The following is a 14,703-nucleotide window of genomic DNA, read 5'->3' as shown; positions in this document are numbered from 1 at the left end:
GTGACATTCTTCCTTCTTGGCTTTGACTTGGTTTCTGGTACTGCATTCTCTCCTGTGTACATGTAAGGAATGTTGGGTAAAAAGCATCTGATTATAATATAGTCATGCGAGGCACTCGGGAAGATCTTAACGTCATATAGATATCTATGACTTGTTTAGAGCTAATCCTGTCTTCCAATTATATACACATCTTTTGCTTATGTAGAATATTTTGAAGCAAGAGCTATTTTTTTCATATTTGTTACTTGTATTTTTGTATACATCGTTTATTGTAATTATTCTGATTCTCAGTTTATCTGATTAGGTTGCTAATGAGCTTTTTGGATGTTTTAGTCACTAACATTAATTTTACATCATAATTCTTGTTAATGGGTTGTTCATAGCAAAAGAATCTAGTTTAGTATGTGCTCTTATTTCAGCCTAAACTTTCAGTTTATAGGTTCATAGGTTAATACTAGGTTGTTGATGTAGTGGACCATTTGTAGCCTCACCTCATGATCTCACATTAAAGTTACCAAGATGTGGACTATTACCATACTCCACAAAATGATGTAATTATATTTAGGTTTCAGCTCCTTTCCATTAGGGCTTGAAGGGCCAGACCAGGGTGTACTTACGATTGGCCATCCATATTATGCTTGAAAAGGGTCAGAATGTAAATGCCCTTTACATTCAAAGGGAGTCTGTTCCATGAGAGTTACTCTTCGTGGTAGATATTCATCATGCTAGCAGGTCTTATTTATGTTACGGTGGAAGTTTAGATCATTTCAATTGGTGTTTAGGGTGTTACTAGTTTTGCGAATTAAAGGTTGCATATGACCTGATCTTTCAAAGCTCTTTAGGCAGGCAGAGGTCCACTTTCAGGAGTCTATAGGAAGTGGAAGAGAGTGAGAGCACTTTAAGGAGGTCAGAGTAGTTCAAGGAGGACATGCCCTTGATTGTTTAAATAAGGAAATGGTGCAGTCTGTTGAGCTGGGTAATGTGCCTTGATAAGTACGTACCAAAGGAGGCAATATAGTCAGTACTGGCTTAATAAGGGAGGAATAAAAGAGTATGATAACTTCCTTGGATCTAGAAGATGTAATACTGATGATTAGACTAGCTCTGTAAAAGTAGTTACTAACAACAGTGGTCACATGATGGCCAAATTATAGTTTAGTGTCTATGAAAGTGCCCAAATCTGTAATGACAGTCAATTTTAGGAAGTTATGCGATTGGAGCAGGGATGCCCAGATTTGCCAAAGGACACAATGTTGCTTTTCTTGGCATGTAACTTGAGGCGATGGTCTGTGCACTACTTGGTGTGTGTTAGGCCCTCTTGAAGAATCTGGAGGTCAGTAGTGGAATATCTTGATAGCCTTATGTTTTCAGTCAATAACAAAGTTCATCAGCCACAAGCTATTGGTGTTGGCCTTTTCATCAGAGGCAGCTATAATAAAGGAGTGATCCCAGGACAGATCCCTGAGGTACATTGCTAGTAAATACTCTTTTGGCTGAGGCACTCCTCCAACACTAATAGACTGTGTTTTGTCAGTAAGGCTGTTTGTTGCCTAGCAAGTAACATAAGAAGTTCCTTTTAACTGTATTAACTTATTGGTGATGCCAGAATGTGGAATGGTATCAGTGGCCTAGAGTAGGTCCAGGTATACAGTGTGAACTAATTTGCCTGACACTAATGCCTCTGTGACCTGTTCAAAACAGTCCACCAGGTTTAAAAACAGAATTTGCCATTGAAAAACACAAACTGGTTTCGGTCCTGGTTTTGAAGACTGCGTATGTCCTTGTTGTTAAATCGCATAATGAATGCCTTACATATAAGGCTGGTGAGGCGTATGGGTCTGTAGTTGCCTGGATCAGTTATGGGTCCCACTTTGTGGAGTGGGATGACTACACCAGCCTCCATACCACTGGCACAAATGCATTTTAGAGTCTGAGATTGAATAGACTTAATAACGAGTCTGCCAAATAGTGTTTAGGTTCACAGGTGTGTACTAGGCTAATGGTCCTGGAGCCTTTACAAGCCTAGCCCATAGAAGTGCCCTGTCATCGTGCTGCCTGACATTAGTTCCCAGTGCCTCTGTCAAGTAGAGCCACTGGAGTGATCCCCAGGGTGAACTTTCTCTTTACCCATCCACTCATCAAGGTATCTCTTGAAGAGGGTCAGCGAAGGTGCTCTGCTTGACATGTATGGAAAGTCTGTTCCAGAGCATGGGCAGTCTCTGGGTGAGGAACCTGCCCCATCAGCATGTTCTGTTGATTGCTGTAATGAGGTGGAGGTGTCTGGAGTGTGTGGTGCAGAGGGATTGGGATTTCTTTAAATATAGCATTTCTAACAGAGCTGGGTCAGACATGGCTTTGTAAGTCAACCAGAGAGCGCCTCTAAGTAGGCAATATGAGACAGAGAGTAGCTGGAGTATTTTGAGTCTGTCCATGTAGGACATGTGTTTAATGCCTAGGATCCACTTGGTGAGGTACTTCTGTGGCCTCTCCAGCTGTTGTAGGTGTCTAGTGAGGTACATGCCAAATGGGGCATTATAGTTGATGATTGGTCTAACGAGGGAAGAGTAGAGAGAGACGATGACCTCTTTCTTCCTGGATGCAAAACCCTTGGTAATGAGACGTGCCACAAAAAAGGACTTTCTGATCACAGTGGCAATGTGGTGGTTGAAGGAGGAGTTGCTGTCTACCTGCATCCCCAGATCTCTTATAACGCCTTCAGTTTTCAGCGGGCTCCCATTGATGTGTTAATTAGTGGGAGCTGAGTTTTTACCAAAGGGGATGACTATGCATTTTTTGGCATTAAGCTTAAGGCCCTGGATTCAACACCAGTCGTTGGTCTCAGTGAGACCTTTCTGTAGGATGTCTGCATCACTTGGGCAGTTAATAGCTCCCAGCTTGCAGTCATCTGCGAACTTGGTCACCCAGAGTCCCTTTGTGTTGGCCTGGACTTCTGAGAAGTAGATGCCGAACAGGAGAGGGAAGACCCAGGACCGATTCCTGTGGAACTCCACTCGTGACTGGTTGGCAGTCTGACTTGGAGTCAGCTACTTTTACACTGTGTGTTCTATCTGTGAGCCAATTTGCAACCCACCTAGTGATATAGGGGTTGATGCCTAGTTTGGTGAGTTTATCAATGATTCCTGAGTGAGGAATGGTATCATAGGCCTTGGCCAGATCGAGATTGGCTGTATGTACTACCTTACCATCATCCACAGCCCTGGTGGACTCAAAGAAGTCAACCAGGTTGAGCAGGCGTAATCTCCCTTTCACAAAGCCAAATTGTGTGAGGTCTAGAGTTTGGAGATTTCCTGTATCTTTGTTAATCAGGTCCATGATGATGCGCTCCATAGCTTTACATATCAGACTCATCAGACTAATGGGGCGAAAATTCCCAGGGTCTGTAGTCGCTCCCCCTTTATGGAGAGGGATGACTGTAGCAGTGCGCCATTCGGTAGGGACAAAACCAGAGGTGAGGCTGTGACTGAACAGGGCACACAGATGTGTTGCCAGTTCACTTTGTAGTTTATGTAGAACACAGCCAGGGATATTATCAGGTCCCATGGAAGCTGTATTCTTGGCCGTGGACAATGCAGCTTTAACCTGTGCTGCAGTAATGCTAGGTGCCTGGCATTCTTCCGGTATAGTGCTTGGTCCTTTATGGGGAAGAAAGGGGTAAAGTTGACACTGAATCTGTCGGCCAGTATGTTGGCAATATCTGTTGATATCAGTATAGGAGGTACCATTGTGCAGTAACTCAAAGCAAATCTGGGTATTGCCATGGAGGTTCTTGATATAGCTATAGAAGGCTTTGATTGTTTTTAGTGTCTGCCACAATTTAGCACTAACAAGAAGACAGCTTGGCACATTATCAGGGCTATGGAGCTAGTCCTCTCAGCCTTGGAGACAGCATTTAGGACTTGCTCAGAAGTGATCATGGGAATTTTATAAAGATAAAGCAGTAAAGTTTGACTTGAATTTGTCTGCTAATAAGTTGGCAGTGTCCTCAAGGACAGTATGTGACGTTAATTTGTAATTACCTCACAGCTCTGTTGGGTACTACTTTTAAGGTTCTTGACATAGCTGAATATGATTATGGTTATCTATAGTTTGGGTGGCAGTTCATAGGTTGGTACTAGGCTATTGGCCCTAGGACCTATACAAATCTAGCCATAACAATTTCCTGGATATTTCTTCCCACAATATTTACTTCTCTGGACCCATGTCTAGCGACTGACGTGATCCCCCGGGGTGAATTTCCCATCTCCCATCCAATCATCAAGGTTCCTTGTTGCTTGACATGTATGGGCAGTCTGTTCCAGAGTATGGGGAGTCTCTGGGTCAGGAACCTATCCCTCCAGCATGTTTTGTTCATTGTGATGACAAGGTTTAGATCCCTGGAGTGTGCGACTCTGAGGGATTGTGATTTCTTTAAGTGGAGCATGTCCAACAGCTCAGGGTTTGACGTGGCCTTGTATGTTAAGCAGAGATCGCCTCTGAGTAGTTCTCTATTTTTACTTGCTCTTGGAGGATTTGATTTTATTTGGGTCCTTTGATGATCTTTTTGAGTTTTTTTCCAACTGATGGGGCAGTTAAGTTTGCTTTTACAAGCTCTGAGTGTCTTCCCCTTGTTGTGCAGTTTAATACTGGGGTTCCACCAGATGGATTTGTTCTTGAATTTGGCATTGTATTTATGCCTTATGGGGACCAAGGCCTCAATATAAGCTTGAATCATTGTATTATTAGTGAGTGTGGCAGCATGTGATGTGTACTTATCTAGGTAAGGAGGGCGTTGAATCTCATCAGGTCATCAGTTAGCTGAAGTAAGTTTGCTTTAGCAAGATGGAGGGGATTTAAGGCCACACAGGCCTTACAGTTAAAGTGTTATAGTACGGATGTCAGATTTGACCAGTGATTTGGTAACTATGGGTGTTGAACTTAGGGAGTATATTGGTGAGGACAATATCCAATATTTTTGAGCCCCTTGTTTGGATTTGGAACACCTGGTCTAAGGAGTTGGCATTAATAAAGTCTAGGAATTTCTGTGCTTACTTATTTGTGATGGTAAAGTTCCCCAGTCATTGGAGGCATAGTTGAAGTCACCCAAGAAGATAGTGCTAGGTTCCATCATAAGGGATGTTATTTTGTTTAGATATGCCTCGTGGTCTGCTGGTGTCACAAAGTGGGTATGGTAGTTGGTTACAATGCAGTGCTGGGTTTTGATTATCATGACAAGTATGTGTATGAGCTCAAGGTCATTGCCGTGCATTGATATGGTTTCTTAAGAACACTGATATGTCCACTACAGCTATACCATCTACATCGGCATTGGGTCTGAAGGAGTGGCAAGCATTAAAGCCTTTTACTGTGGGAGTGCTTTTGCTGTTTTGAAACTATACTTCTGTAATTATGCATATATCCACATTTGTAACTGTTAGGAATACAACATTTTGTTAAGAATTCTAGCATTGAGACACAAACAAACAATATATATATATCAAATTTTTTTTTTTTTTTTTTTTTTTTTTTTTTTTTTTTTTGTGGCTGGCTATGTTGATAATTTGTTGAGACTGACCTTGCCAAAAAAAGGCACTATGGGGATTGAAAAAGTCTTCAGTAATATATGGAAGCCTTGAGATGGGAGATGCAGACCATTCCTTGCAATGCAGCTGGGGCTGTTAAACATGTCCTCCCAGGATGATATTTATTGAATCCTAGAATGACAACAGTAGCTAAGCCAATAATTAAATCTTCTGTTTGTGTTGAGGCATCATTCTTGGTGATAGGAGCAATAATGCTCAATACTAGTTTCACATCCATTTCAGAAGCATATTCTGAGAGCTCCATCATGATGTTCATCGTGCATACAGCTGCAGTAATCACAGATGGGTTTTCAGCCATCAGGCGGTCCCTCGGTCGGCCGAATTCCAAAGTCTTGGTCCGGCGTCGGTTGTCGTCGCTTACTCTTCTGACGTCAGTAAGGCCAGAGTATATAAGACACAGCCGACGCCATGTTCTTCAGTCTTTTTTGCCGCGCGGTGCCCGAAGCAGAAGCAGTTCGCAAGTGCAGGTCGGCCAGCTCCTGAATTACGAAAATAATTGGAACCGAAGTCTTCATTAAAGCTAAGTACCCCGTTGGGGAACCTTTTCTTGCCTCAGACCGATGTCAGAAAAAGTTAATAATTGTATTTCTTGTGGGAAGCAAATACCGCATAAGGATTTCCATTCCCTTTGCATACCTTGTTTGGGCCCAGACCACGACGTCTTGGGCTGTCGCTTTTGCGCTACCTTCAATAAACGCACTGTCAAGCATCGGGCGGAGTTCGCCCAACACTACTTTGGCAAAGCTTTTGACTATAAAATGTCGTCGGACACTCCGACTACCGTTTTGCCCAAAAAACGCAAGGAAAAGGACTGACACGCGAGGCCCTTTGTCCCCGCCGACACCACGCCAAAACAGGCTACACGTGGTCCGGTACTCAGCGAGCCGCCTTTGCAGTCCCTGACTACCGATGACACTCCTTTGGCGGTGTCCTCTGTACCCGAGACCGCTGGGTCCTCGGCCCTTTCCCAGACTACAACCGAAGCCCCTGCTATTGTCGAGCCTACTAATGTGGACAGGTCCACTTCCACCCATGGTGTATTTAGGCCCTCATCTGCTTTTTCAATTAAGGCCTTTACTAAATCCAAAGCAGCCAGGCATCCCACGAGGCCTGTTCCACAGGGTCCATCTCCTGGACACATGCCTAAGAAACAGATGCTCAAAATGGCTGAGGATCTAATTACTCTTATCAGAGGTTCTCCGCCCCCTCCTGACAAGAGACCCAGAGTGGAGGAAGAATGTCATTCATCTGATCAGGGATCCATTTTATCAGAACATTCTGATGCAGAGGAACAATCTTACTCTCCTTTTGAGGATTCGGAGGCAGAACAGTCCATCCCTTCTGTATCCCCTCCTGAGGATTTCTCTTTTGGGGAAACCTTGCACACCTTGAGGGAACACTTCCATTGGGAAGGCCAAGACTTTTCAGATTCCAAGAAAAGGCTTAGGGAATTTCTTTGGTTACCTCAGCATAGGCCTCTGGCTATACCCCTGTTTTGGATGTTCTAGATGATGTCTACTCGGAGGCTTGCCTTAACCCTGATTCTCTGCCTCCTGCACCAGTAAAACCTGATAGGTATTACAGAGTACCCAGTTCTCACCAATTTCTCTACAAAGGCCATAATGCTGACCCTGAAACCATTTCACAAGGCCCCAAGGGATTAAAGGCCTCCACTGCCAAGAATCCACTTCCTGCAGAAAGGGAATCCAGATCTCTAGAAAGGTGGGGTAAAAAGGTATATACCTCTGCCACCCTAGCCATGAGGGCCTTAAACTGTCAGTTTCATATGATTAAATATCAACAGTACCTGTTATCACAATTAAGGAACAAAATGTCTCAACCTGAACAACCAGATTTAAAAGAGTTACAGGATATGATGCATAGTGCGGAGCAAGTGGGTAAACACACCTTACAATGTGGTTATGATGCCCTAGAGGCTTCGAGTAGAGCGGCTGCTACAGGATCAGTGATTCGCAGGCACACCTGGATTAGGGAACAAAATTTACCTGACCATGTGAAAGCTAAACTTCTTGATGCTCCTTTACAAAAGGATGTACTATTTGGTACTAATGCTGAGGACATACTACGGAAAATGGAAGAAAAAGCCAAATCTATGCAAACTGTCAAGGCTTTCTTATAGGTCCAACCACCACTTTTTAGCAGAAATTGGCCTTCAAAATCTGGTCCTTTCCAGCCACTGACAAGCCCCAAAGAGGTAGATACAGACGCACAAGGGGCAGAGGACAATCACAAGGATCATGTAGAGGCAGACAATGGCAATCTCCAGCACCAAGAGGTGGTGAAGACAGTGCACAACAATACAGGAAGCAAACCCAATGACTCCCTCATTTCCATGCCAAGCAAGTCTCAGCTGACAGCACCTTTGGGAGGGAAACTAGCATTATTTGCAAGCAATTGGCATATTGTCACAACAGACAAATGGATACTGGACATTATAAACAGAGGCTACAAATTTCAATTTCACACTCTTCCAAAATGAGAGGCATGCCAAACCTGCCACAAAATCAAAGGGCAGAGGCACAACTGCAAATTTCAAAGCTCCTAAACATGAGAGCTATACAAAAGGTACCTACACACCAACAAGGTCAAGGTTTTTATTCAAGACTTTTCTGGTACCAAGAAAAGGAACCGACTGGAGACCCATTTTGGACTTATCCATCCTAAACACATTCCTACTGTGCCAAAATTCAAGATGCTCACATTACAGCAACTTCTTCCCATGCTGGGCAAGGAGTTTTGGCTGGTAACATTGGACCTCAAGGAGGCATACCTGCATGTCCCAATCAGACAAAGCTGCAGAAGATACCTCAGATTTCTTGCAGGTTCAACCCACTATCAATTCTCTGCATTGCCCTTTGGCTTATCTACTGCGCCCAGAGTATTCACAAAGTGCCTGGCATCAGTGATTGCCTACTGCAGACTTCAAGGGATACAAATTTACCCTTATCTGGACGACTGCCTGATCCAAGCGGACAGCAAACGCATACTACTGGAACATTTGGCATATGTGACACGGTTACTGCTTTCTCTGGGATATACCATCAACAAGAAGAAATCAAGACTAACACCATCTCAGAAAATAACCTTCCTGGGTGCCAACTTGGACACAAACACCCAGATGGCATATCTTACGCCAGAAAAACAAGGGCAACTATCTCAGTACTTCAAAACACTAGAAAAAAGTACCAGGCTTACTGCAAGGAAAATCCTGCATGCTCTGGGATTCATAGCATCTTGCATTCTTCTAATCCCATGTGCAAAGCTGCATATGAGGAAACTTCAATGGTACCTAAAAATCTATGGTCTCAACACAGTCACAGTTTGGAAGCAATTATACCAATAATTCCATGTTTGCAAAAGGAATTTCTATGGTGGGCCCAAGCATGTCAAGTAAACACAGGCCTTCCATTCTGCAAGCCTCAAGCAAAACAAGTCATAACCACAGACGCCTCAGATTACGCCTGGGTGCGCACATGAAGGACAGGTGCATTCAGGGCAGATGGTCCCAAAAGGAAAAGCACCTTCACATCAATCAAAAAGAAATGCTAGCAGTAATAAATGCAATTACAGCTTTCAAGGACTTCCTGCATCCAGGACAATTACTGATAAGAACAGACAACACCACAGTAATGTGGTACATAAACAAACAAGGAGGAATACATTCATACCCCTTGTGCAGACTAGCCATGACTCTTTGGAACTTGGCTCTGGAAAGACAAATCGAACTTCAAGCACAGTACTTGCCAGGACTGGAAAACACACTGGCAGACACTCTAAGCAGAAATATGACAGATCCACACGAATGGAAGTTACATCCTCAGGTGTTTACAGAGATAATCCAAGCGTGGGGGAGGCCAGACATAGATCTTTTTGCCTCCCACAGGAAGCATCAACTGAAAAAGTTTTGTTCAAGGACCTTTCATCCAAAGGCCTGGAAAGTGGACGCCCTTTCATTCAGTTGGACAGCATGGACAGTTTATGCATTCCCACCTCTGCCCCTTCTGCCCAAGGTGCTTTTGAAAGCAAGAACAGACAAACCGAGGATGATACTGATTGCTCCAGATTGGTCAAGGCAACACTGGTATCCACTCCTGAGGAGCCTAACACATACTCCTCCCTGGTCCCTGCCTCTAATGCCTCTCCTGCTGACTCAGAACAGCTACAAAACTCTTCACAGTCAGCTGAAAACACTCAACCTCGCTGCATGGAAAATTCCTTGACACCACAACAGTCCCTACTCTCAAAGGAGGTGCAGGATGTCATTTTGGAGGCCAGAAGACCATCTACTAGAAAAGCTTACTCCGCAAAATGGAGGCGGTTTTGCTGTTGGAATGAGAAAAGAGACCAGGACCCTAGAAAATTGAACTTGCCTCAGGTATTACAGTACCTAGCTGAACTGCTGAACAGTGGACTTTCTTTTTCTTCCATAAAAATACATGCTTCAGCCATTTCTGCAGAATTCAACATGGATCCTCCTTTATTCTCTCACCCACTCTAACGACAGTTCCTCAGAGGGGCTAAGAATATAAGACCTCCAAGGAAGCAACCAATACCAGCCTGGGACCTTAATTACATACTAGAAAAATTAACATTGCCTCCGTTTGAACCTGCTGCCTCAACAGATCTGCAACATTTGTCCTGGAAAACAGCTTTCCTTCTGGCCATCACTTCAGCTCGTAGGGTTTCTGAACTACAAGCCCTCATGGCGGTGCAGCCCTTCCTCATCTTCCATCAGGACAGGGTTTCCCTTCGTACCAACCCATCTTTTATGCCAAAAGTGGTATCCAGGGTAGCTTTAAATCAAGCCATACACCTACCTACCTTTTATCCTAACCCTCAAAACAAAGGGGAGAGGCTGCTTCACACTTTAGACATCCATAGGCAGCTACGTTATTATTTGGACAGAACAAAGTCCTTCAGGAAATCAGAACAACTTTTTGAAACAGACCATTTCCAAGTGGATTGGCCACTGCATACGGTTTTGTTATTCCTATCATGGGAAATCTGTCCCTACTGGTATCAGATCTCACTCCACCAGGGCCACAGCCACCTCTACAGCCTTCCTCAGAGGCATTCCTACTAAGGATATTTTGGAGGCAGCCACTTGGAGTTCTGTACATACCTTCACAAAACACTACCACCTACCCTTATATTCCAGAACAAGAGCAGGCTTTGCCACTGCTGTTTTGCAGGGCATTCTGGCTCAACCCAGTTCCTCATAGTACCTACCACCCTATGCATAGCTTTGGGACTCTACCCATCTGTGATTACTGCAGCTGTATGCACGATGAACATAGTACAGTTTTGTACCTACCATAAATGTAGATGTTCGAGTGCTAATACAGCTGCAGTACAGGTTTCCCTCCCTCCTTCCCCACTTGGTAAAGGCATGGGGCCTAACAACCTCTTCATACCACCTGACTGGGTTATCCTGCTATGTTTTATTTGCTTGCTTACACTGATTTTGCATTACATTGCATTGCTTGCATATGTAGATAAGCCTTATTTATGTATTGCCTTCCTTTTGGGGGCACCTGACATCTGGGGCAAGAAAGACTGAAGAACATGGCGTCGGCTGTGTCTTATATACTCTGGCCTTACTGACGTCAGAAGAGTAAGCGACGACAACAGATGCCGGACCAAGACTTTGGAATTCGGCCGACCGAGGGACCGCCTGACGGCTGAAAACCCATCTGTGATTACTGCAGCTGTATTAGCACTCGAACATCTACATTTATGGTAGGTACACAACTGTACTTTCCTCTACATATGTTTCAAGGAGGTGCATCTCAAATCATTCACTCCTACGTGAACAATGACCATGTCGTATGTGTACCTGGAGTGAAGGGATTTGAGGGCTCTAGCGACATTGCGAATCCTGGCATCTAAGAGGCACTTAACCATTATTTTGTCTTTGTCTCATGATTGGGCATGTGTGTGTCTAACTATTGAGTCACCTTAACCAGGATGTTGCATGGTGAATTAGATTGGCTGTGATGCCATAAGGGCTTTTACATGCTAATTTTGTGAACCTTTTCAGTGTCTTTGCTTTCTGTGTTGTCAGAGTGAGCTGTATGTTGTTTAAGAGCTGCTGTTGCTGGACACACATGTAGGAGGTAGGTCAGAGGTCTTAGACTGATGCCTAGACTTAGCAGTTCTAGGGTGCTTGAGTAGACTGTTTTGTTGAGCTCACTGCATATAGCTGGCTCGGTGGTGGATACCTCCAGTTAAGTATTTACACCTCTCATATGTAAAGTCCTTTTGATTAAGTAGGAGTTGTTTTCAGTGAGCATGAGAGGTCTTACACTGCCTTAAGATTTCATGAGCTACAAGGCTGACAGTAGTCTGTTGCTTCTCTGCAATGACCAGTCCTGGTAAGTGATAAAGGTATGCAAGGAGCAGAACAGGGACTGTGGAAATAAGAGGTAGGAAGTTTGTTGAACTAGTGCTAAGCTCAATGCAAATCCGTGCAGTTCAGCGCAGCTGGTACCCATGCTTCGCTGAACAGACCACCTAAGAGGAAACTGTTTTGACCCTGCTCAAGACATTTAGACTGAGTAGAAGTAGATAAGTATGTCCCTGGAGTTAAAAGAAGATAGCCTTTCTGTAGTACAGAGAAGGAAGAATTTTCTTGTGTGCACTACCCAATATGGAGCTACCACGGCACTGCACTCAGATCCAGTCAGTAAATACCAACAGGAAATCTCAAGAACCAGAGAAAAGCAGGTGAAATCTGAAGCCCGAGTGCTATAAATTACCCAAGATATGCAGTATGTAGTCCAACTGTCACTTAGATCATTTGCCACTTAATCCAAGATGGCTTCAGCATTTGGCCAAACACATTTACTCAAGGTAGGAAATAAAATGCAAAACAATATCAGGCAATGTAGAAAGCAGCGTAAAATGTCTAGAAATGTTATATGACAAAGTGCAAACAACAAGTTATTTTACAGGATAGTTTCTTTCTTTTCAAATAAACAGTGAGTGTAGACAGTGCAGCCTTCTGCAGTATTATCTGGAAGACAAAAGCTGAGTTGTGCTCCCCTTATTATATACTAAACAGGAAAATAAAAGAACCAATGAAAAATGTTTTAAATGCTGGGAGAAAAGCTTGATCACTGGCTGGGCAGATTAATGTGGATTCTGGCCAATTGTCAGGATAATATTGATATAATTACTATACAGTGGCAGACATTTGTATGATTTGAGGATCTTTTGGTATGATGAGTGTCTCACAAAACTGCACTTTGGCATGCTTTCAAGATTACAGGAGACCCAGTGGGGAACATAGTGTTTGTATAGAAATGTGTCAGGACAACTGCATGGTGGCCTTTTGGTACAGTACTTTACATTTAAATTACTGCATCTAAGCTGCTGCCCCCCTTGACAAGCACTGTAATCTGAGACTTTAGTAAGGCCTCTGCTTGTCCTACTGTAACTCACATAAGGAAGTGCAATTTATGTACTTGATTAGCAAGGTGTTTTATGCCATACACTTAAGGTACAGGGTTTGATTTTCATTTTTGGTCATTATATGGTTATTGGCTAGGTGTATAAATTTGCAGTATAATTATGAAGAGTGCTAGTGACTTACCAGAAATCTTTGCTGTGCGTGAAAGACGTTGCACTTGACCATGCTTGGAATCTTTTTCTTAGTATTGTTAGACATAAGTGAGTTTTACAGAACTGGTTGTTTTAACTAACTTTGTTTGCTGGTTGTCTAGTGACATTGATGTCTTTGTGAGAGCATTCTTTGAACAGCCATACTAACTAAATGTACTTTGCCTCTGTCCCCTGCTTCAGAAGGCGATTAAACTATTACGTTGACTGACAGCATTTTGTTTTGTCTTGTAGATTTGGGATGCCCAGAGTCAGTTCTGCAAATTCACCAGTCTGGAGTTAGCAGCCTGCATATTCGAGACACTGAGAAAGATGGAGAGTATTTACTTGCAACTGGAGGTGATGATAATGCTGTTCACTTATGCTTCCTTACTGTAGATCTGGCTTCTGATGCTGTAGAACCAAGTGCAGTGACAAAACACCACCCCAACAACTCTGAAGTTGCAGTGGAACATTGTGTAAGCCACTGCTCAGTCCAAGTAATTAAGAAACTCTCAGCATTTTTTGCCCATGCAGCCCATGTAACAGGAGTCAGGATTCTAGATGTCGGACTGCTTGCATCTACTTCTATAGATCAGAGATTAACACTTTGGAAGATAGAAGAAGATGGTTTGCAGTTTCTTTGCAGTAAGTTTTGCCACGTAGCAGATGTTGCTGACTTGGAGTGCTGGAAAGAAGAAAATAGCAAGACCCACTTTTTTGCACTGTGTGGGCAGGGCCTGCAGATAATCAAAAGCCAAGAGTCTGGACTTACTCAAGTATAATGAATTTTCAGCAGTACAGGGTGGATCATGACCATCATCATCACAGTTTCAGTTTATGACTGTTTATGTTTGTAAATTATATTTACTCTTAAGCACAGTAGAAGTGACTGTCCATATAAAAAGTGTAAATTGCTTCTGTTTCTTTTTATATATATTTTCATTCTGTATCATTGTCCTTGTCCAGAGCATACTGTCACATTTGTTGCACTCTTCTCATGTTAGCCATTTGGCTATGTTTGCAAGTAATTTTATCATTAGCTTCAAGAGAATGCAAACTGTTGTGCCAAGAGTTGTCTTAATCCCCCTTTATAATCTGGTTGGTCTTTGGGATTGTGGGGTTTATGTGTCTACTGAAGCTACTTTTCCATGCCTTTGTTTTATAGGCCTGTGTTACAAACACTGCAGAACAGATTTACTTATATAAATTTTTTTATTCTGCTCAAGTAACTTTTTTGTGATATTTCTTTCATTACTAAAATGTGTACATGAAAATGTTATCTATTTTTTCAGCTGCCATTTGTTAACCAGGATGTGTACGTGAAAATGTTATCTATTTTTTCAGTTGTCAACCAGAATTGTTCAACTCAGAAGCCTTAATGAAGTCTTGAAGTACAGATTGCTGGTTAGGAGTCAAGCCTAATGCAGATGTTTTCTGAATGCCCTTTGTAATGTACGAGTATATATTTGTGAATCAAACT

General features: G+C 43.0%; 1 protein-coding gene across 2 annotated transcripts in view; it reads left to right on the top strand.

Annotated features, from left to right (window-relative positions):
* The window catches only part of WDR6 (WD repeat domain 6), a 370,840-nt gene extending 356,392 nt beyond the window's left edge, over positions 1–14,448 (top strand). For both annotated transcript variants that reach the window (XM_044078749.1, XM_044078750.1), the window contains one exon: positions 13,476–14,448. In XM_044078749.1, coding sequence (XP_043934684.1) covers positions 13,476–14,005 — 530 coding nt within the window. In that variant the 3' untranslated portion in view covers positions 14,006–14,448. The remainder of the gene's footprint in view (positions 1–13,475) is intronic.
* The last annotated feature ends 255 nt before the right edge of the window (positions 14,449–14,703 follow it).

This window comes from Protopterus annectens, chromosome 7.part1, assembly GCF_019279795.1.
Source record: "Protopterus annectens isolate FY-2018-M chromosome 7.part1, PAN1.0, whole genome shotgun sequence".
Classification (NCBI taxonomy): domain Eukaryota; kingdom Metazoa; phylum Chordata; order Ceratodontiformes; family Protopteridae; genus Protopterus; species Protopterus annectens.
Note: the sequence above shows the minus strand (reverse complement) of the source record. Positions and strands in the feature narration are given on the sequence as shown.